This window comes from Eublepharis macularius, chromosome 7 (assembly GCF_028583425.1).
Source record: "Eublepharis macularius isolate TG4126 chromosome 7, MPM_Emac_v1.0, whole genome shotgun sequence".
NCBI lineage: Eukaryota > Metazoa > Chordata > Lepidosauria > Squamata > Eublepharidae > Eublepharis > Eublepharis macularius.
This window is the reverse complement of record NC_072796.1, coordinates 94319922-94336774: the sequence shown is the minus strand read 5'-3', so window position 1 is coordinate 94336774 and position 16853 is coordinate 94319922. Positions and strand designations below refer to the sequence as shown.

At 39.7% G+C, this 16853-nt stretch overlaps 1 protein-coding gene across 2 annotated transcripts; it reads right to left on the bottom strand.

Annotated features, from left to right (window-relative positions):
- Nucleotides 1–1689: 1689 nt before the first annotated feature.
- Nucleotides 1690–15340, bottom strand: VXN (vexin). 2 transcript variants are annotated; one of them, XM_054985665.1, is made up of 6 exons: nt 14233–15340; nt 12046–12101; nt 6627–6795; nt 5464–5525; nt 4250–4338; nt 1690–2005 (listed from the first exon to the last, which is right to left on the bottom strand). In XM_054985665.1, exons 3-6 carry the CDS (start codon nt 6793–6795, stop codon nt 1819–1821), a joined length of 507 nt encoding a protein of 168 aa, XP_054841640.1. In that variant the 5' UTR covers nt 12046–12101; nt 14233–15340; the 3' UTR covers nt 1690–1818. The 2 variants fall into 2 exon arrangements, with proteins under 2 accessions (XP_054841640.1, XP_054841639.1); XM_054985664.1 differs by lacking the exon at nt 14233–15340 and adding an exon at nt 13550–13613.
- Between the last annotated feature and the right edge of the window lie 1513 nt (nt 15341–16853).

Here is a 16853-nt window from a genome sequence, read left to right as displayed (position 1 = left end):
TGGCCTGGGAAATTCCTGGAGATTTGAAGTCTGTATGTAGGTACCTGCAGAGGGGAGAATTTGTGGAGGAATTTCATGAAGCTGCCATTTTTTCCAGGGGAACTGATCTCTGTAGTCTGGAGATAGTTGTAGTTCTGGAAGAACTCTAGCCCCAACTGGAGGTTGGCAACCGCAGGTGGCCTATAGTTGCAATTCTCCCATGGTATGTAAACCAGCACTCCAGTAAATTGAAATTAGGCCAGGATCATATTGGTAGTAGAACACAGATCTCTGAAGCTAAACAGAATCGGCCTTGGTTACTAATTGGAAGGGAAACCACCAAGGAAGACCCATGCCAGATAATGGTAAGCCACCTCTGTTAGCCTCTTCCCTTAAAAAACCCAGCGGGGGTCACCATAAATCAACTATGACTTGATGTTAGTTGTGCAATAACTTTGAGAAAGAGTTATTATTGGAAGTATGATGAAAAACACAGTAAAATGTCAGAGTAAGGAAATAACAGCCTTGTATTTTTGTGTTTTCTTCCACTTCTGCTTTTCCTTCTAGTAAATTCACATAGAGCAACTATTCCTCCCCCCTCCCCTGCCCCAATCCCACTTCTTTTCTGAGGGCAAACAGCCCTGTGGAACTTACTGAAGGAAGGGGACAAACTTCATTTGGAACAATAAAACTGGTACTTGCTACATTTACAAAAGAGTTTCAACATTGTCAAAGAATATAAATTAAATTACATTTGTAAACCTCACCAGATATATCTGAGTTATAAATTAAATAAATTAGGGGGAAACATAAGTGGTTTTTTTTTTTAGATACTGTGATTTTTATGTAGAAAACATCCACATTCAGTGCCACTTTTCTATACTGTTTAAAGCTATTCTATATATAACCAGAGACCAGAGACTTCTGAACTGACAAAGCTTTCCTGTTAAGTAGTCACCGATATACACTATGCTTCAGTGGTTTTAAAGATGACTATTTCTGGTGGCCAAGTTTCAGGTACACATGACTGCGCAGAGTGGTATATATTTCTTTGAGTTATATTTAAGTCCTGTGTTTGAGAGAAAGAAATAGTTATGTTTGGCTTAGAACAGTGGTTTTCAAACTGTATTCTCGCGAACCATGGAATTTTTTAACAGCTTTTCCTTAAGCTAAAGGATGGTAATGGAAGACAACCTTCTTAAGCTGTTTGCTCATCTCTACTGTTTGCTCATTCTCAAGTGAAACAGCAGGACAGTATTGGCTATGTTTTTGGGAGTGTAGCCTTTTCACAGAGGCCAATGGTGACATCCAGCAGTCCCAGCTTGCACACCATGTAAACAGAATGTAGAAAATCTTTTGCTACACGCAGGGGTTTTCTCAGCAAACAAGGAAATGCAAAAAAAAAACCCTGAACATAAAAAGTCTGAAAACCACTGTTTTAGAGAATCTGTTTTCAGGAACAGCAGTCACATACAGGACTGTACCTTACTGGCACACTGTAGTGGATGTAGGGCCTATTTAGAAGCATGTTAGTTCTCTGACACTCCCGATGAATCCAAATCAAGAGGGACAGAAAAAGAAGCAATGTGTTGATTAATGAATTATCTTAGCCAAATAGGTTAAGTTCATGAGGATCAAAACATGCATAAATATATCCATCAGGTCACAGTTTCCTGTTCTCCTGGGCACCTTGTTTTTAGTCCTTTTCCTTCTGCCAATTAGGCAAACAATATTTGTATGGATATGTGTTAGCAACACTTTTATTCATTACCAGTAAGATAAATACGACAGGATTCTCTCAGAGTAAACTCTGTCCTGCAAAAGGCAGGCTGAGGCTTCTCAATCTGCTTCAAAGGCACCATTGGTGGCCCCCAGGTATTCTGCCTTCTTTTTATGTTTCATCCATATTTTTCTCAGGAAACCAGGTGTGCCGTGCAAAGTGCTCCCAGTCAAAGGTAAACAAACTTCAGCGCCATGAGTGAGGGCTGTGTCATCTTCAGCATTCCTCCATGAAAACTTTGCATGCCTACAGTTTAAATTAGGAGAGGGTAGAAAACTTCATTCTTAATTTCTGATAGAATAACTATAGGATGTTTGCTTGTGACAGAAACCCTACATTCAGTATGGTTCAAGAGCGCCACCTAGAGTGTCTGGAATCAGGGTTTTATGTGAGAAATTGAGAATAACTTCCTTACCCAGTAAGCGTGAAGCTAACTAGCCAGACAACCCCATTTTGACAAAGGACAACTAATTTGGGCCAGATGTTCTATTTCTCATGGAAGTAGAGAGTCATTAATAGGATAAGACCATCCTCTAATAATTTCCTGATTGGTGACAGTAGCCTCTGACATCAGAGATGGAGCTTTACTTGGGATTAGTTAAATCTGCTAGTCAGTTACAGAGAAGATGGATTTAAGTCAGATTCCATTGCCAATAAATATCTGGGAAACCAGCGCCTTTATTTTTGTACCCATTTTGAGATAGTGTGACATCAGGATACCCCAAAACCAATGGGCAGTGGTTAAAGACTCCTCCACTATCTTGATACTGCAAGGAACTCTGTAAATGCCCTGAGGAATCTACTATAGCCTACACAAAGTGCACTTTGTTGAGTTACATCAACTTTATTACTTTTATATCTGAAAGTCTCTGTGTTGTGAGATTGTGTCCTTCCCTTAGTTGAGTTTTACCCAACTCCTACTGCTTTTGAATCCAACCACTATCTGTTCCCCCCTTTTTCTGTAATAAACCTTTTTTTAATAAAACAATTCTTTGTTCCTTTGGTTTCCTTTAGTATAATATATTTCCCTGGGATATTTCTCTGAATCTCTTCCCTATATGCCAGTTTACATGAATGCTACATAGTTGCTATAAGGTATTTTGCAGTTACTTGGTCATTGTTCTAGTACTGCATGGGAAGAGCACCTTCTCATGGGCCAGCCTAGATGTTCTTAAAAGATTCCAGGAGGTCCTTGAGTGGTGGCAGCTGGTACCAGAGTTCTTTCCATGAACCCTTTTCTAAGAGAGATTCCCAGACAGAAAAGCCACTTTCCCACCTTACTTCCATAACATTGCTAATTCATTTGATTCTTTACATTTTTGTTTTAAAGTACCATTATTATATCCAATTTTGAACTGGGCTATAGAATGAGGCTCAAATACCCCACAGAATTGGGTTATGGATAGACAGAGGGGGTAGTGTTATACAAGCCTTATGGAAGTTCTAGATTTGCAGAAAAATATGAAATGTGAAAAAGGAGAGGTTAGAAAAATGTATAAATCATAGAAGCAATGTATACTTTTTAAAAGAAGCATTATGATTTTGCAAGACTACAGTGTGAGATCTTGGTGGTCATTTTGGGGGGTTGCTAAACAACTTACAACCAGCATTGCTAAGGATTCCAGGCATCAGTTAGTCTTGGAGTGAGAAAGGGGGAGAAACAGACACTAAAAAATGTAAAAGATAGGAAGGGGGGAAGGTAAAGCTGGTGGGAGGAGTTAAAAGGGTCAAAAGGGAAAAGCTGCAGGGCGGGGACAGTAGGGTTGCCAGGTCCATGTTGGGAAATTCCTGGAGATTTTGGAGGTGGAGCCTGTAGAGGGTGGGATTTGTGGAAGGGAGGAGCCCCAGAATGATATAATGCCATAGAGTCCACTCTCCAAAGCAGCCAACCCTAGGAGACAGTAAAAGGAGATAGGTAGGTGAGTGGGAGCAAAGGAGCCTGCAAACACTGCCAGGGGCAAGCAAAGAGGTCCCAAGTGAGTGCTGGGGAACTTTGGAACTAACTAGGGCCATGCATGTTGATAGCATAATCGTGGGGAGGAAGCATGGATTGGTAGACTTTTTCCCTCCAAGAGTCTTCTTTTCCAGGAATGCCAAGTCCAGTTACAGCACTATTCTAGAGTGGGTGGTAGGACAAAGATATCCTTGTTATATATACCCAAACTGCTAAATGTCTCACAGCACTGGAATATGAACAAGAAACTGTGGATATAGCTATACTAGATGGAAACTGATGTAATAGTCATTCTCTCATTCAAAGTAACTCTGGAAGTAGTCAGTGGAAACTGTAGTTCTGAAAGAGGGGCTAGGGATCTCTAATGAAATTCTCTGCACACCACACAGAAGAACAATTCCTAGGACTGGGGGACAGGACAGTGGTGGTGTGTGACATTTAACCTGGTATAAATATATACATTTCTAGTGCAGATATACTATGTGGTACCCTAAGGAAATACTTTGTAAATAATGTAGTAGGAAAAAAAACCTTACTCTTCTGCAACACCATTCTTTATTGCTGGCTCGTTAACTGCAATCCATTTTATGTTGTGGTGGGATCCTCCTGAAGATGCTTGAGGTTGCTAAATTATACAGGAATTTTAAAAGTCTATTTAACACTCAAATACAAAATGACCAGATGCAATGAAAAAACATTGTGATTGTATTTCTTATAGCTGGGTAGAAGGAGTTTTGGCACTGTATAAACTTGGTAGGTATCAAAAGCTGATTCTGGTATTTCAATATGTAAACAGTTATGAAACTAGAGAAGGTCAATTCAAGAATGGAATGAACATTTGACATGCCCAGCCTTATTCTCGAATCTTTATTATTGCTCTCTTTATGCTTACTGACTTTGCAGACAAACTGCAAAACAATTTAGCAAGGGATAGTGCTTGTAGCCTGTTTTCATCAGATCTTGGAAGCTAAGGCCCTGTTTAGTTACATGGATGGGAGAGCACTGAGGAAGTCCAGGGTCACTACATACAAGCAGACAATGGCAAACCACCTCTGTTCTTGCCTGGAAAACACTATGGCAGGGTTTTTTGAGTCTGTGGACACATTTGGAATTCTGACACAGTGTGGTGGGCACAGCAACAAAATGTCTGCCATAAAATGGCTGCTGCAGGAGACAAAGCCACCCACAAAATAGCTATTACAGCTTACCTTCAGTCACACAGTGAAGATCCATGTGCTGTGGAAGCAGTTTCTGCCAAAGCAATGTTTTTAAAGATCTGCACTGCCAGTCAATGCTCCAATGGCCCGTCAGAATCCATGCTTTGCAAAAGCCCCATCTGGTCCCACTGACTTTCTAAAAACACTTGGTGGGCACCAGGAAAGGTGTCTGTGGGCACAATTGTGTCCATGGGCACCACCTTAGGGATCTGGCACGTGCGGTGGGGGTGGGTGGGGGGTCTCCATTAAGTCGGCTATGACTTAACAGTACTTTACTCAAACAGTGCTTATATAATTCTCAGATATTCTTTAGAATACCCCTCATTCTTTAGAATTTTGTAACAAGTTCTTTCTGGTTCTGACTGCTATAATCTTATCTCTAGGAGTGTCATTTTCTACGATCCAACCGACATAAACACAATATCATCAGTTATAAAAAGGGCTGAGGATGTTTCAAAAATTGTACTAAAACTCACTCAGTTTGTGACAATAATTACAATAACACAGCTGGCTTTGTATTATGTTGTACTTACCAAAGAATTTATGTCTGGCTGGTTTTTGCCATAGCTGAATGACTGTTGTTTAGAAATTTCTGCTGCAATGTACAATAAAGGGGATAAACTTCATTAATGGTTTCATTTCTCTCTTTATGTTTTGAAAACTGTTACAATATTGGACTTTTAATTCCTCAATAAGTGTCATATTGTAACAATTCTTTGTTAGAAAGATGTATTGCCTGAGTGGAGATCGGCTGATGAATCCTCCCTTCCTGTTCTGAGCAAGGGTTGCTAGATCAATACTTCAGAAAATGGGTGGTAGTGTGATGTGTGGAAAAAAAATATGTTATGTGAAAGTGTGAGAAATTATTTAGAATGGTGTTTGAATACTATATATTATCTTGTAGAGGAGCAACTTGAATTTTGCTTAAAATTTTTCTTAATATTCTACAACATGATTACCACAATTTTAATTGTGAGGGATCCTACCAAAACTACCTTTCTCAGAAGAAAAAGCTTCATGTAGATGAAAGTTGCCACATCAAGTATTTTCTGTGTATTCATGCATGCTACAATTAATAAGATTAATGTGTTAGTGATGACCGTATGCACCATGAGTGCAAAGCATTTATGTATGGAAATCATCTCAGCCTGCCTGTCGTAGCTGCCTTTGACTTCCAAAAGTCACCGGGGAAGGGTGGTGGAGCCTTATGGATAAAAAGCCATGCAACAAGGTAGAACTGAAGTGAGAAAGGAGAGGCAAGCAAAATTATTTTTCCTTTCATTTTTCTACCAGGAATCTTCTGGAAACTCTGCCAGTGGAAGAGGCAGTAGGACATAAAATTTCCTTGACTGAGGCACCACTGGCAGGAGAGATTAATCTCTCCCAGTTTCATTGCAGTAACTTCCAATGATATATGGCTTTTTGTCCATGAATGTCCCCTGAACCTCAGCAATGGCTTTGGAGAGTTAAAGAAGGGTTCTGAAGAAAAGGGAAGGCAGAAGAGGATCTGATTCTGTGAGTGTCTTGTTTGTTATTTATTTATTTAACTTGTATACCATCTCACCACCATGTTTAGTACTTGAGATAGTTTACAGCATATGCCTTGTCCAGTCTTTAGTCTCCAAATGTCCCAGATTAGTTGGGTTTTGGAACAATTTCAAAGCCTGAGTAATTGCTTACTTTTTTGGGGACTTACAATGTGTTTCAGAGCACTTGATAGGATTACGGATGACTCTTTTTTGCCTGTTCTGTAGTTGGGTGAATTCTGGTCCAGCTTTATTTTTGTAGAAAACTTGAATGAGATCGCCTTGGTGTGACAACAGTTCATCTGTCCCCTGAGGATGATAATCAGACACTGCTACCATCTGTGGAGAAAGAGGTGAAACTGTCTCATTACCTGTTTGCTATGGATAGCTTCTCTCAGTACGAGTACCCACAAAGAAGCTTATTGTTACATAAAAATGTGCTAAAACAATTTAAAGTAAAAACAATCTAAAATGCTTTATAATTTAATGCAAAAATACTAAAATCACACAAAAGCAGACCAACAGTTTTTAAAATCAATCCTGCACAAAACCGCCTAGTTTAGTCTGAATGCCTATCTGAAGACAAAAAGTATCCACCACATTCCTAAAAACCTCAAGGGACTGTATCAGCTGTTTCTCTCTGGTGAGGGCTCGCCACAGTCTTGGTACTGCCACCAAAAAGACTCTCCAAAGGTGACGGAGCCTAATATACAAATCACACAGTGTGTCTTATTTTTGTGGAAAAGAGTGAGGCATCAAAACAGGGAAAGCTGTGTTCCTGTTGACTACCCATCCAACCACTGAAAAACACACACACACACACCAGGGTTTCTGTCTGATGTTCTCAGCTGTAAATGTTTCTAGAAAGTCTTCAAAAGTAGCCCAACAGAGACTGTGATAAAGTAATCTAACCTGGATATGATCAGAGCATGGATAATTGTGTCTAGATCTTGCTTTTCTAGGAAGGGATGCAACTTGTGAACCCATCAGAGCTGATCTGAAGGGCATCGGGCCAGATCTGCACTGAGCCTGCAGGTGTGGGGAGGGCAGAATATAAATCTAATAAATTAAATTAAAATTAAATCTATTATTTTACAGCATATAAGGAGAGATACATGCATGCACACAAAACCTGAGTATGTCTGGCTGTTAATACAGCCACATGTCTGTGATGGCCTCATGCCATGCTAGGATAAGTCTGGATGGCTTATGTGGGTCAGGAAACCATGCATATAGTAGCACAGTTTAGATCCAAACAGGATTTCAAGCTTCTCTAGGTCATTCTGAACACTCAAGGTAAATCTCTAGGATAATCTTGATGTCACTTTTCTTTTCTAATTGTATCAAAGCAACAAATGTGAGTTTGGTGGCTGTTCAGATGCACTGCAGAGTCCTTCAAAGTAAGCAGCATCAGTGAGCAACTTTCTAAATATTTGATTACTGTTTTACAAGCCACTTACTCCTTTTGCTGAATTAACCTGCTGGATTAGCTTGCTGTAGAGTCCTGAAATACAAAGCTTTGCCAAACTTGTTTCCCCCATCCCTCTGCACAGCATTTTCCAAGAAACCAATAACTGTTTCTTAGAAACTGGGTTGGTTCCTGAGGGTCCAGCCTACTAATGACAGTGCTTTCCTCTGGAGCAAAGAGCATACAGTGGAGCAAGAGGCTCTTTCATTGGCAGACAAGGCTCTTGCATAAAAGGTAGTCTCCTGCCACTGGAGAAAAGTGTGGCCACTAGTTTATTTATTTAGAGATTTATTCATACCTCATTTTTCTCCCCAATGGGGACTCCACCTCCATTTTATTCTTACTACAACAATCCTATGAAGAAGCTTAGGCTGAAGGAATGAGACTGGCCCAAGGTCACCCAGTGAGCTTCCATGCCAGTGTGGGGATTTGAACCTGAGTCTCCCAGAGCAGAACCACAAGTGACAAAAGGCACAGATTGGACACTTGTCTGCTTCCCTCAAGTTTTGATGGGAAATGTAGGCAACTTGGCGGAATGTTGGACAAGTGACAGTTGAAAAGTCCATTGGACAGCAGTCAGAGAGCGAAGCTGCGAGACCAGGATGCCTACATTTCCCATCAAAACTTGAGGGAAGCAGACAAGTGTCCAATCTGTGCCTTTTGTCACTTGTGGTTCTGCTCCCAGATCCTAGTTCAAGACTCTAATCGTTACACCACGTTGGCTCTCAGTGATATGGATTGGTGAGATCTGACCCAATCGTGCTAAGTTGTCTTGTACAAACTGTGGTCGAATTATCCAGAAACCAGTGTGGAGAAATAAGAATATTGTATGCCATTAATGCATTACAAAATTACTCTTGTAGTAAGTCACTTGTTATGTTCCAGAAAACTAATTAAAATTAATTACCTGTTCAAATAATTAATTACTTCAGTAAAGTACCACAGATTATGGGCTTAGCACAAGATCTACTCAAAGTTAAGCACTTATAAGTCCATTGGTGTCCATGGGAGAGAGCTAAACACTTGATTAGCATGGATATACTGGCTTGATTTTAGAAATTGTTAGCTTATTGTGATGAGGGGGTAAAACATCAAGCACCATCAAGAAAACAACTACCTTTAAAACACTTCAGTTCCACATATTTTCAAGACTTTGAAAACAAATGTTCCAGATGAGAAAACACACGGGCAGTGATAACTCGAAGAATAAATGCCATGTTTTGTTGACAACTGGTTATTTGGAAATTTCCAAGCTTAAGAATCTAGTTGGGTGACTATAGCTAGAAAATAGTTAATGGGAAGGCATCTGAGGCTAATTCACAGGGTTAGTCATATGACTGTGCAGCACTTAACACTGCCCTGGCTCACACAAGTATTATTGCTATAGAAGACTCTGGCAGGTTTCCAGGGTGACTGCTATTTTTGTCCTTGTTGAGGATTAAGCTAGTGTATCTGTCAAGAGTACGGGAGTGGAAGACCTCATATCATCTCTGGCAGAGTTGCAATTCTAATAATAGGTAAAGAGGCTTTTAAAAGAGACAGAGAGAGAGAAAGAGAGTGTTTTACTACTTTGCATTGGGGAAAAATGTGTACCTTGGCATCACTTTCCAGTTATAGGGAAGCTTCAGTTGGCAACATGATGATTAACTAGAGATGGGCACAAACTGGAATATGAACCAAAAAAACCCACGAACCGGCCCAGTTCGTGGTTCACGAACCAGCTGTTCATGGAAGCTCATTTCCACGAACTTCCACGACCTGGTCTGCTGGTTCGTTTGTTCATTTTAATACCAATGCCCCTTTCTGTGCTGCTGATCATTTAAACAGTGGGGCTGTTTAAACAGCCAAGCCCAGCTGGCCAACCAAGACCCGCTTGGAACGGCAGGGAAATGGCCATTTAAACTGTGGCGGGGCGGGGATTGGCTGGTCAGCTGGGACATTCTTTTCCCATATACATCTAAGTGGCAACTTCATTGTCACTCCAAGTTTTAATAATGTCATGTTGTAGAGAAGCAAGATCTATGCCAAGATGGCCCAAGCTTTTTTTTGTTGCTGCTCTGACACTTTATTATTGTTGTACCAGTGTGGTGTAGTGGTTAAGAGCGCGGGACTCTAAGCTGGAGAGCTGGGTTTGATTCCCCGCTCCTCCACTTGATGCCAGCTGGGTGACCTTGGGTCAGTCACAGCTCTCTGGAGCTTTCTCAGCCCCACCCACCTCACAGGGTATTTTGTTGTGGGGATAATAATGACATACTTTGTGGGGATAATACGTTGTGGGGATAATAATGACATACTTTGTAAACCACTCTGAGTTGTCCTGAAGGGTGGTATATAAATCTATTATTATTATTATTATTATTATTATTATTATTATTATTAATCTATAGTCTGCCTTTCTCACTGAGATCCAAGGCAGATTACACAGTGCAATTGAAAATACAATATAATCAATAGCTAGGACATTCATTGAGCAAAGTATGATAATGAACGACAGTTAAGACATTCAAGGAAAGAGATACAATATGGTATGGTAGAAGAACATTTGAAAAACAACCATAAAGATAACATCTTTCTGAAACAACGCATAACTAATTTACATGGCATGTTTAGCAACATAAAAATTCCATAGTAGGCTCGTGTCTACATTAGCAGATAGTACCTAACAGAGGAGTATATAGTCCCTGTCCCAACTTAAGCTTCTCTCTAAGCTACTTCTTATGACACAGTCCTATAACCTGGGTAGAAAGCCCTCCTAAATAATTCAGTTTTGCATAGTTTGCAGAAAGCCAGGAGAGTGGGAGCTTTCCTGAACTTCTCCAACAGGCCGTTCCATAAGGTGGGGTCTACCACACAGAAAACACATGTACAGGCAGCTGTTGATTTTGCCCAACTGCAGGGTGGTATCTGCAGAAGGTCCTGTCTAGATGAATTAAGCTGTTCTGTGGAACATAGGGGGAGAGGCGATCACACAGGTATGTGGAGCAAGTGAAGATGTCTAATTTACAATAGTTCATGTAGCTGCTCAAAGCCGGATATATCAACATGCTTTTGAAATGGCCTAATTATTGATGCCTTGGTTGATCTAGTCAGAGACCTGTTGGTTATTTTTGGTGGGCTTTTAGGGACTGGTTCCCTTTGTTCTTATAATATTTGTGTTGTACTTTAATTTGATTATGTTAAAATTTGATATCTAAGCCACTTTAAATTTGGTTCCCAGAGAAAAGTGGTGTGTGTGTAGATGTATGTATGTGTGTGTGTTGTATGTGTGGGTATAACAAAAATACTTTTTTCTCCAAGCTGTTTCTTGAAAAGCTTATAATAGATAGTTTTCATGTTATTTTGTGGGGTCTTGTTTTGATGCTGCTGTTTTTATACTACTTGCAAGTGGGGACCTGCAAAGACTTGCCCAGGACAGCTCATTTTCCTCTCCCCCAAATGTCCTCTTTCCTTTCCCTGTCCCCATAGCCTCCACTCCTTTTCTTGCTTCGTTCTCTTCTTCCCATCCATCTTCTTCCCTTCCCACCCTGCAGCCGCTCCCCTGTTGCCCAGGTGTGTGGTTCCAGCTGAGACAAGGCTCAGTTGCATAGGATTCAAACCTGGCTCTCTCAGATCCTATTCTGAAACTCTAATCACTTCCCTGCACTGGGGAAAAGTCCTAATTTGTAAACTGCCCAGAGAACCAATTAGTATGAAGACTGTGGTATTTCAGTCAGCCTTTGGAAATTGATTAGTTAGAAGGGCAATCTTTTCCCCCTGAAACATTGAGCAAAGACATTGGTGTCCTTGCTACATATATATGCCATACATGAATTCATATTTTAATACATTTAATCTGTCCTGGTTTTTCAGATATCTGTCCTGGTTTTTCAGATATCTGTCCTGGTTTTTCAGATATTTTAAACATAGGGCATAATGTTTTCTGAGTTGTACTTTTATTCACTTTAGAGTAATCTTCTTTTATGAAAAGGCTATTTTAAAAGGTAAAATATTTTTCAAAAAAACTGTTTTTTGTGTCATTTAATATTTCTTTTTATACTTTTAAATGTTCTAGTTGTATACCATGTTCTTGCATGATTCATTTATCAGTTCCATGGACAAAAGAAATCTACACTTTTTCTTACCTTTTTTGATAGGATGCATTGTGTACCTTTGGATTTTCTTCTGATTGGACTACATGCTACAAACAGAACAGAAAGTTTATCAGAATGAAGGGAAGCCACCGTGTTCAATGTTTGTCGTAACATTGAACTGAAACCGGAATATAAATGCACTACCCCTTTTCAGATAAAAAGAGCCCTTGTCGCCGATCATCTAGAAATATGTTGTTACCCTGATAAGAAAGGTTCCAGATGTTACCCTTACAAATCCAGGTTCCAGAGAAGAGGCTGCCACCCCGTTCCCTATCCATGCCTCTAACAGTTGAGTGAAGAGGAAGAAAGGGAACAGATGAACTTTTCCAGTAACTGTATGCCAGGAAAAGCTTCTCATATTGAATTCCAGTTCATCACACTGTTGTTAAATGCATAGGAGCCCTTTCAGACAAATTGTGGTAACTTGAAGAAAGCCCCCCCAGCTGGTTTGACCTTGAAGAAAGTTCTTGGGGGGGGATGGGCCAAGTTCACTGGTACAATGAGGTAAATCAAGTCCCCTCAGAATGTCAGACAAATACCAGGGAGACAGTCTATTATCACCTCTCCCTCCCATAAATAATAAAGGGAGACTGGGCAAAAGGTTTCCTTGTAATTTAATGTTTTGTTTCTTTATAAAAGGATATGGGGGCATTGTGGGATGGAACGCAGATGAGCATGCATGCCCTTTAGCTTGGATGATCACTATATTCCTGTCAGGAGTGAAAAGAACTGAAAGCAAACATATTACCAGAAAATTTTTAAAAATTAACAACAGACTAAAAATAGATTATCTAAAAATGTTTCAACAAGGAAGTTTTTGTTCATGCACTAAATAGATCCAGTGATGAAAACATATTCTTTTGAACTGTGACAAGTCTCTCTGCAACATTTCATAGTAATCTGAGAAACAAAGCTCTTCCCCCTGAGCTGAGTTTGCTGGATTACATTTTTTACACATAGATCTCTCTCTCCCCCAGTTTAAGGAGCTGAAAAATTATTATTATTAATTTTTCTCTTTTCAAATAAAATTAAAATTGAAAAATTATTATTCTTGTGAGCGCATATGGATCTTTGTTTGAGTTGTGCTCTTTGTGACAGGCTAACACTGAGGTTATCTATACATTCAGCCTGAGGACACTAATTTGGAAACAGCTCCTCCTTTGATCCGATAGGCCACACACAATTGAACAGAGCCATTTTCTGCATCTTGTTTATTTATATTCCTAACATTAAATCACTTCAAAGGACTAGGAACAAAGCCACATTAAATTACACAACTGCACGTTGTTTATTCTTGTGGAAACATTTAAATATTTGCCTGTATTCTCTCCAGCAAAGGGAGGAAATCCCGCCCCCCCCCAGTGATCACTACACAGCAAATACAGTACAACTGACAATGCGTCTGAATGTATCATTTTGAAGATTCCTCCTCCCTGCCAAACACTTCATTTCCATAAAGCCCACAGCCCTGGCAATAACTTTGACTGGTACTCACATTTGGAAGAAATCACAGTAAAGACTTCCAAATTTTCATCACTGCAGCTGTAAATCTGGTGCATTTTTTCACCTCTCTCTTCTGGCTGCCTATCAGCTTCATGCAACTGCTCTGAACTTCTGGTAAATAGGTTTCCCTAATCCCATCTGGCTCCGTGATCATTGTCCAGATCCACAAAGGACAGACTGATACTGTGATCTCATCTCATTTCATATTCTTCATTGCCACATTTTCTACCCTTGTCTGCCTTTTGTATGAATTCTGCTCACGCCAAGGTTTGATTTAGCTGCTGCTTGAAGCCACTGCCACACTAATAATATTTTATTAGCATAGTCCCTCTTATTACCATACAATTTGCAGGCTCCCCCTCAAGAATAATAAGTAGTGAAGTACTGCAGGAATGTGGCACATTGTGTAGAGATTGTGAATGACCAAATAAGAAATTATAGAAGTTATCACAGTAGGCTTTTTTGTTGCATTTGTTATATTTTAGTTGTACTTTACTTATAAACAAACAGACATATTCCTTTCTATAAAATAGATATCCGGTAGTTAACAGATGCTGTAATGAAAACACAGTTTTATAAGACAGTGGGCTAAGATCCTCCAACAATACTCAGGCCATTAGCATGGAGATGACATTTTCAAATATAAACGCTTGATCTTAAGCACTCTGAGCCTACCTTTAGCCTTTTTAATAGGCGCCCAGGTTTGCTGATGTATCTTGAGCTCCTGCTAAAACCAATAGACACCAGGTGTAATTCTACATCCACTTACTCAGAAATAAAGCTCATTGAAATCACTGCATCTTCTCCACCTTAATGCTTATCTGCTTATGAATGAATTCTCTTCAGGATTATAATTTTAGTAATTAATGCCATCGTAATGAGTGTATTTGATTTTATAAATATTTTTGAGAAATTTCTTGAGAAGTTAAAATGTAAATGCACTCTTTACCTGACTGCATATGTGGTAAAGTAGTTCTGAGTCAAAAACACTGGTTTCTGCCACATGATGGCACAGAAAGACAACTTGCGACCACTGTCATGATGTAATAAAATGTTTAAAGGAAGATACTTATATTGAGCAAATTAGCCAAAGAGCTCTTTTCCACAAGAGTAAAGGGCCTTGTTCATGCTACAGTGAATGCACATACATATATAAAATGAAGTGCGTACTGAACACAGGTTGTAACTTGTGAACCAGGCTACAGTCTCAAACAAACAGATTTTAAGGCAATAGTTGCCTTACTTGTTGACCTTCCTAGGGTGATCTCAAAACATCATGGCAGTAGATCTATTACAGCATGAGGGGGAATGGCTATTGTTCTAGAAATCACTGATACGTTTAAAATGTTCAGAAAGCAATCAATGCAATTGTCTCAAAGTTCAATTAGATTTTGATTTATGGTGCCACATGTTCTGTTTTTATGACTGATGTCATTAACATCAGATGCGGCTGGCTTGCTCATCGGTCTCTGTCCACTTCGTCCTGAACACAAACACGCTAAACAGATGGGGGATTTCATGGCCACAAATGGAATTGTTTATTCTTCCATTGTTCTTGTGTCAAGCAATCAAACCAAATCCATTACTGACTAATAAAAAGATCAGCTCGCCATCTATTCAGCGGTGAGCAAAGTGGAGGGTAGGCAGTGGGGATTTCAAAGCTTTTAAAAATGATCAGAACTAACAGAGGCTCACATGGACTCACAGACAAAAATGGAGAGCTGTAACAAATATAGTTTGACTTTTCACCACCTGCTTATTTTAAGGTACTCAGTAAGGCAGACTCTCATAAGAGCATCCAAAGTGATTAAAATCAATGCTAATTTGGGTATTAACACTAAGGCATTGTACTCTGACCCCCCCCCCTCCAGTTTTGGAAAGCAGTTTTTGACCTGAATGATGTAATGGTTGGAGTGTCAGACTAGGGGCTGGGAGACCCAGGTTGAATCTCCATTCTGTCATGGAAACTGGCTGGTTGACCTTGGGCCAGTCACACTGTCTCAGCCTGACCTTCCTTGCAGGGTAATTGTTGTTAGGATAAAATGGAAGAAGGGAGAATGATGTTATGAAAGCTGCTTTGGGTGTCCATTGAAGAGAAAAGTGGGTTATTAAAAAAAGACATCAGTATAATTTGGGTTACCATCATCATCAACATCATCATCATCATCATATACCTTTACTGGCATAACAACAATCACAAGATTGATAAGGTATCTGATCCATAAAATATAATTCAGGTTACTAGGTATTAAACTAAATATTAATTCTAATGTCCATCTAACAAACATTGTTGTACATAATATTCTTGCTGTGGTGAATCTAACCGTAAGTCAACTAAAATTTGTGCAACTTTACTGTAAAATTAGCTTGTTTTTTCACATTTTAGGTACATTTCTATGTTAAATATGTCTGAATAACTCTTTCTGTTGGACTAAGTGGGCTTAAGTCCATGAACTCTGATGCTAGAAGGAAAACATACATATACACACATTTTGTTTATAGGTTAAGGTGCCCCAAGAGACTGGTTTATTTCTGTCTGCAAGGAAATTCCTATCAGTGCTGCAGTCTATCAGATCAGTAATTCCCTCTCTCATCCGATTGCCCTTAGCCTCTCTACTGATACTGCTCTGAAGAGGGTCAAAGCTTTAATTCATTTTACGAATCTGATTAAAGTAAATCACCTCAGATAACAAGATCTATGAATGCTACAAATACATAGTGAGGAGGATTTCTAACCTTGGCTGTGTATGTGTGTGTGTATGACAACCACAGCTGTGTGTGTGTATGACAACCACAGCTTCGTTTATACCACCTGACCCCAATGTTGTTTTTACTCCCCTAATAAGGAGATTATCTCCAGTTATCTGCAGCTCCTGCCTCTCAAATTAGTATGCTTTCATTGTTATAATGTAGGCAAGGCATGGCTCAAAGTCTGCTTTTAGAAAAGCACAGTAATAATGTAGGTTGTGGTTTTTTTCTATGAAATTTGCCCACACTGGCCTTGATGCAGATGCTCACACACTAAAGTGTTGCATGCAAGCAGATCTGTATGCATCAAGTGCTGTGGAAGGCACAAACTTAGATCCAAAGAAGACAGGCATTTCTCTGCATCCAGAGGAAACTATCTATATACATTATAGATAAAATACGGATAGCCCAACTGGGTCACGCTCATTGCCTAGTGACTATGTATTGATAGACAGAAGCATCAGCTGGATTCTGCAGCAGTTAGCTGTGTGTTTGGGTAGAAGATGCACATGCACACACACACACACACACACACTGGAAAATACAGC

What these genes read in the sequence shown, in the direction of transcription:
- VXN (XM_054985664.1), bottom strand. Translation starts at nt 13,613, where the DNA reads ATGCACCAGATTTACAGCTGCAGTGATGAAAATTTGGAAGTCTTTACT. An exon ending in CAAGTGCTCTGAAACACATT is followed by an intron (nt 5,526 to 6,626) that starts GTAAGTCCCCAA and finishes TGTACATTGCAG; the next exon opens with CAGAAATTTCTAAACAACAG. An exon ending in AAGAATGGTGTTGCAGAAGA is followed by an intron (nt 2,006 to 4,249) that starts GTAAGGTTTTTT and finishes TTTAAACTGTAG; the next exon opens with GCATGCAAAGTTTTCATGGA.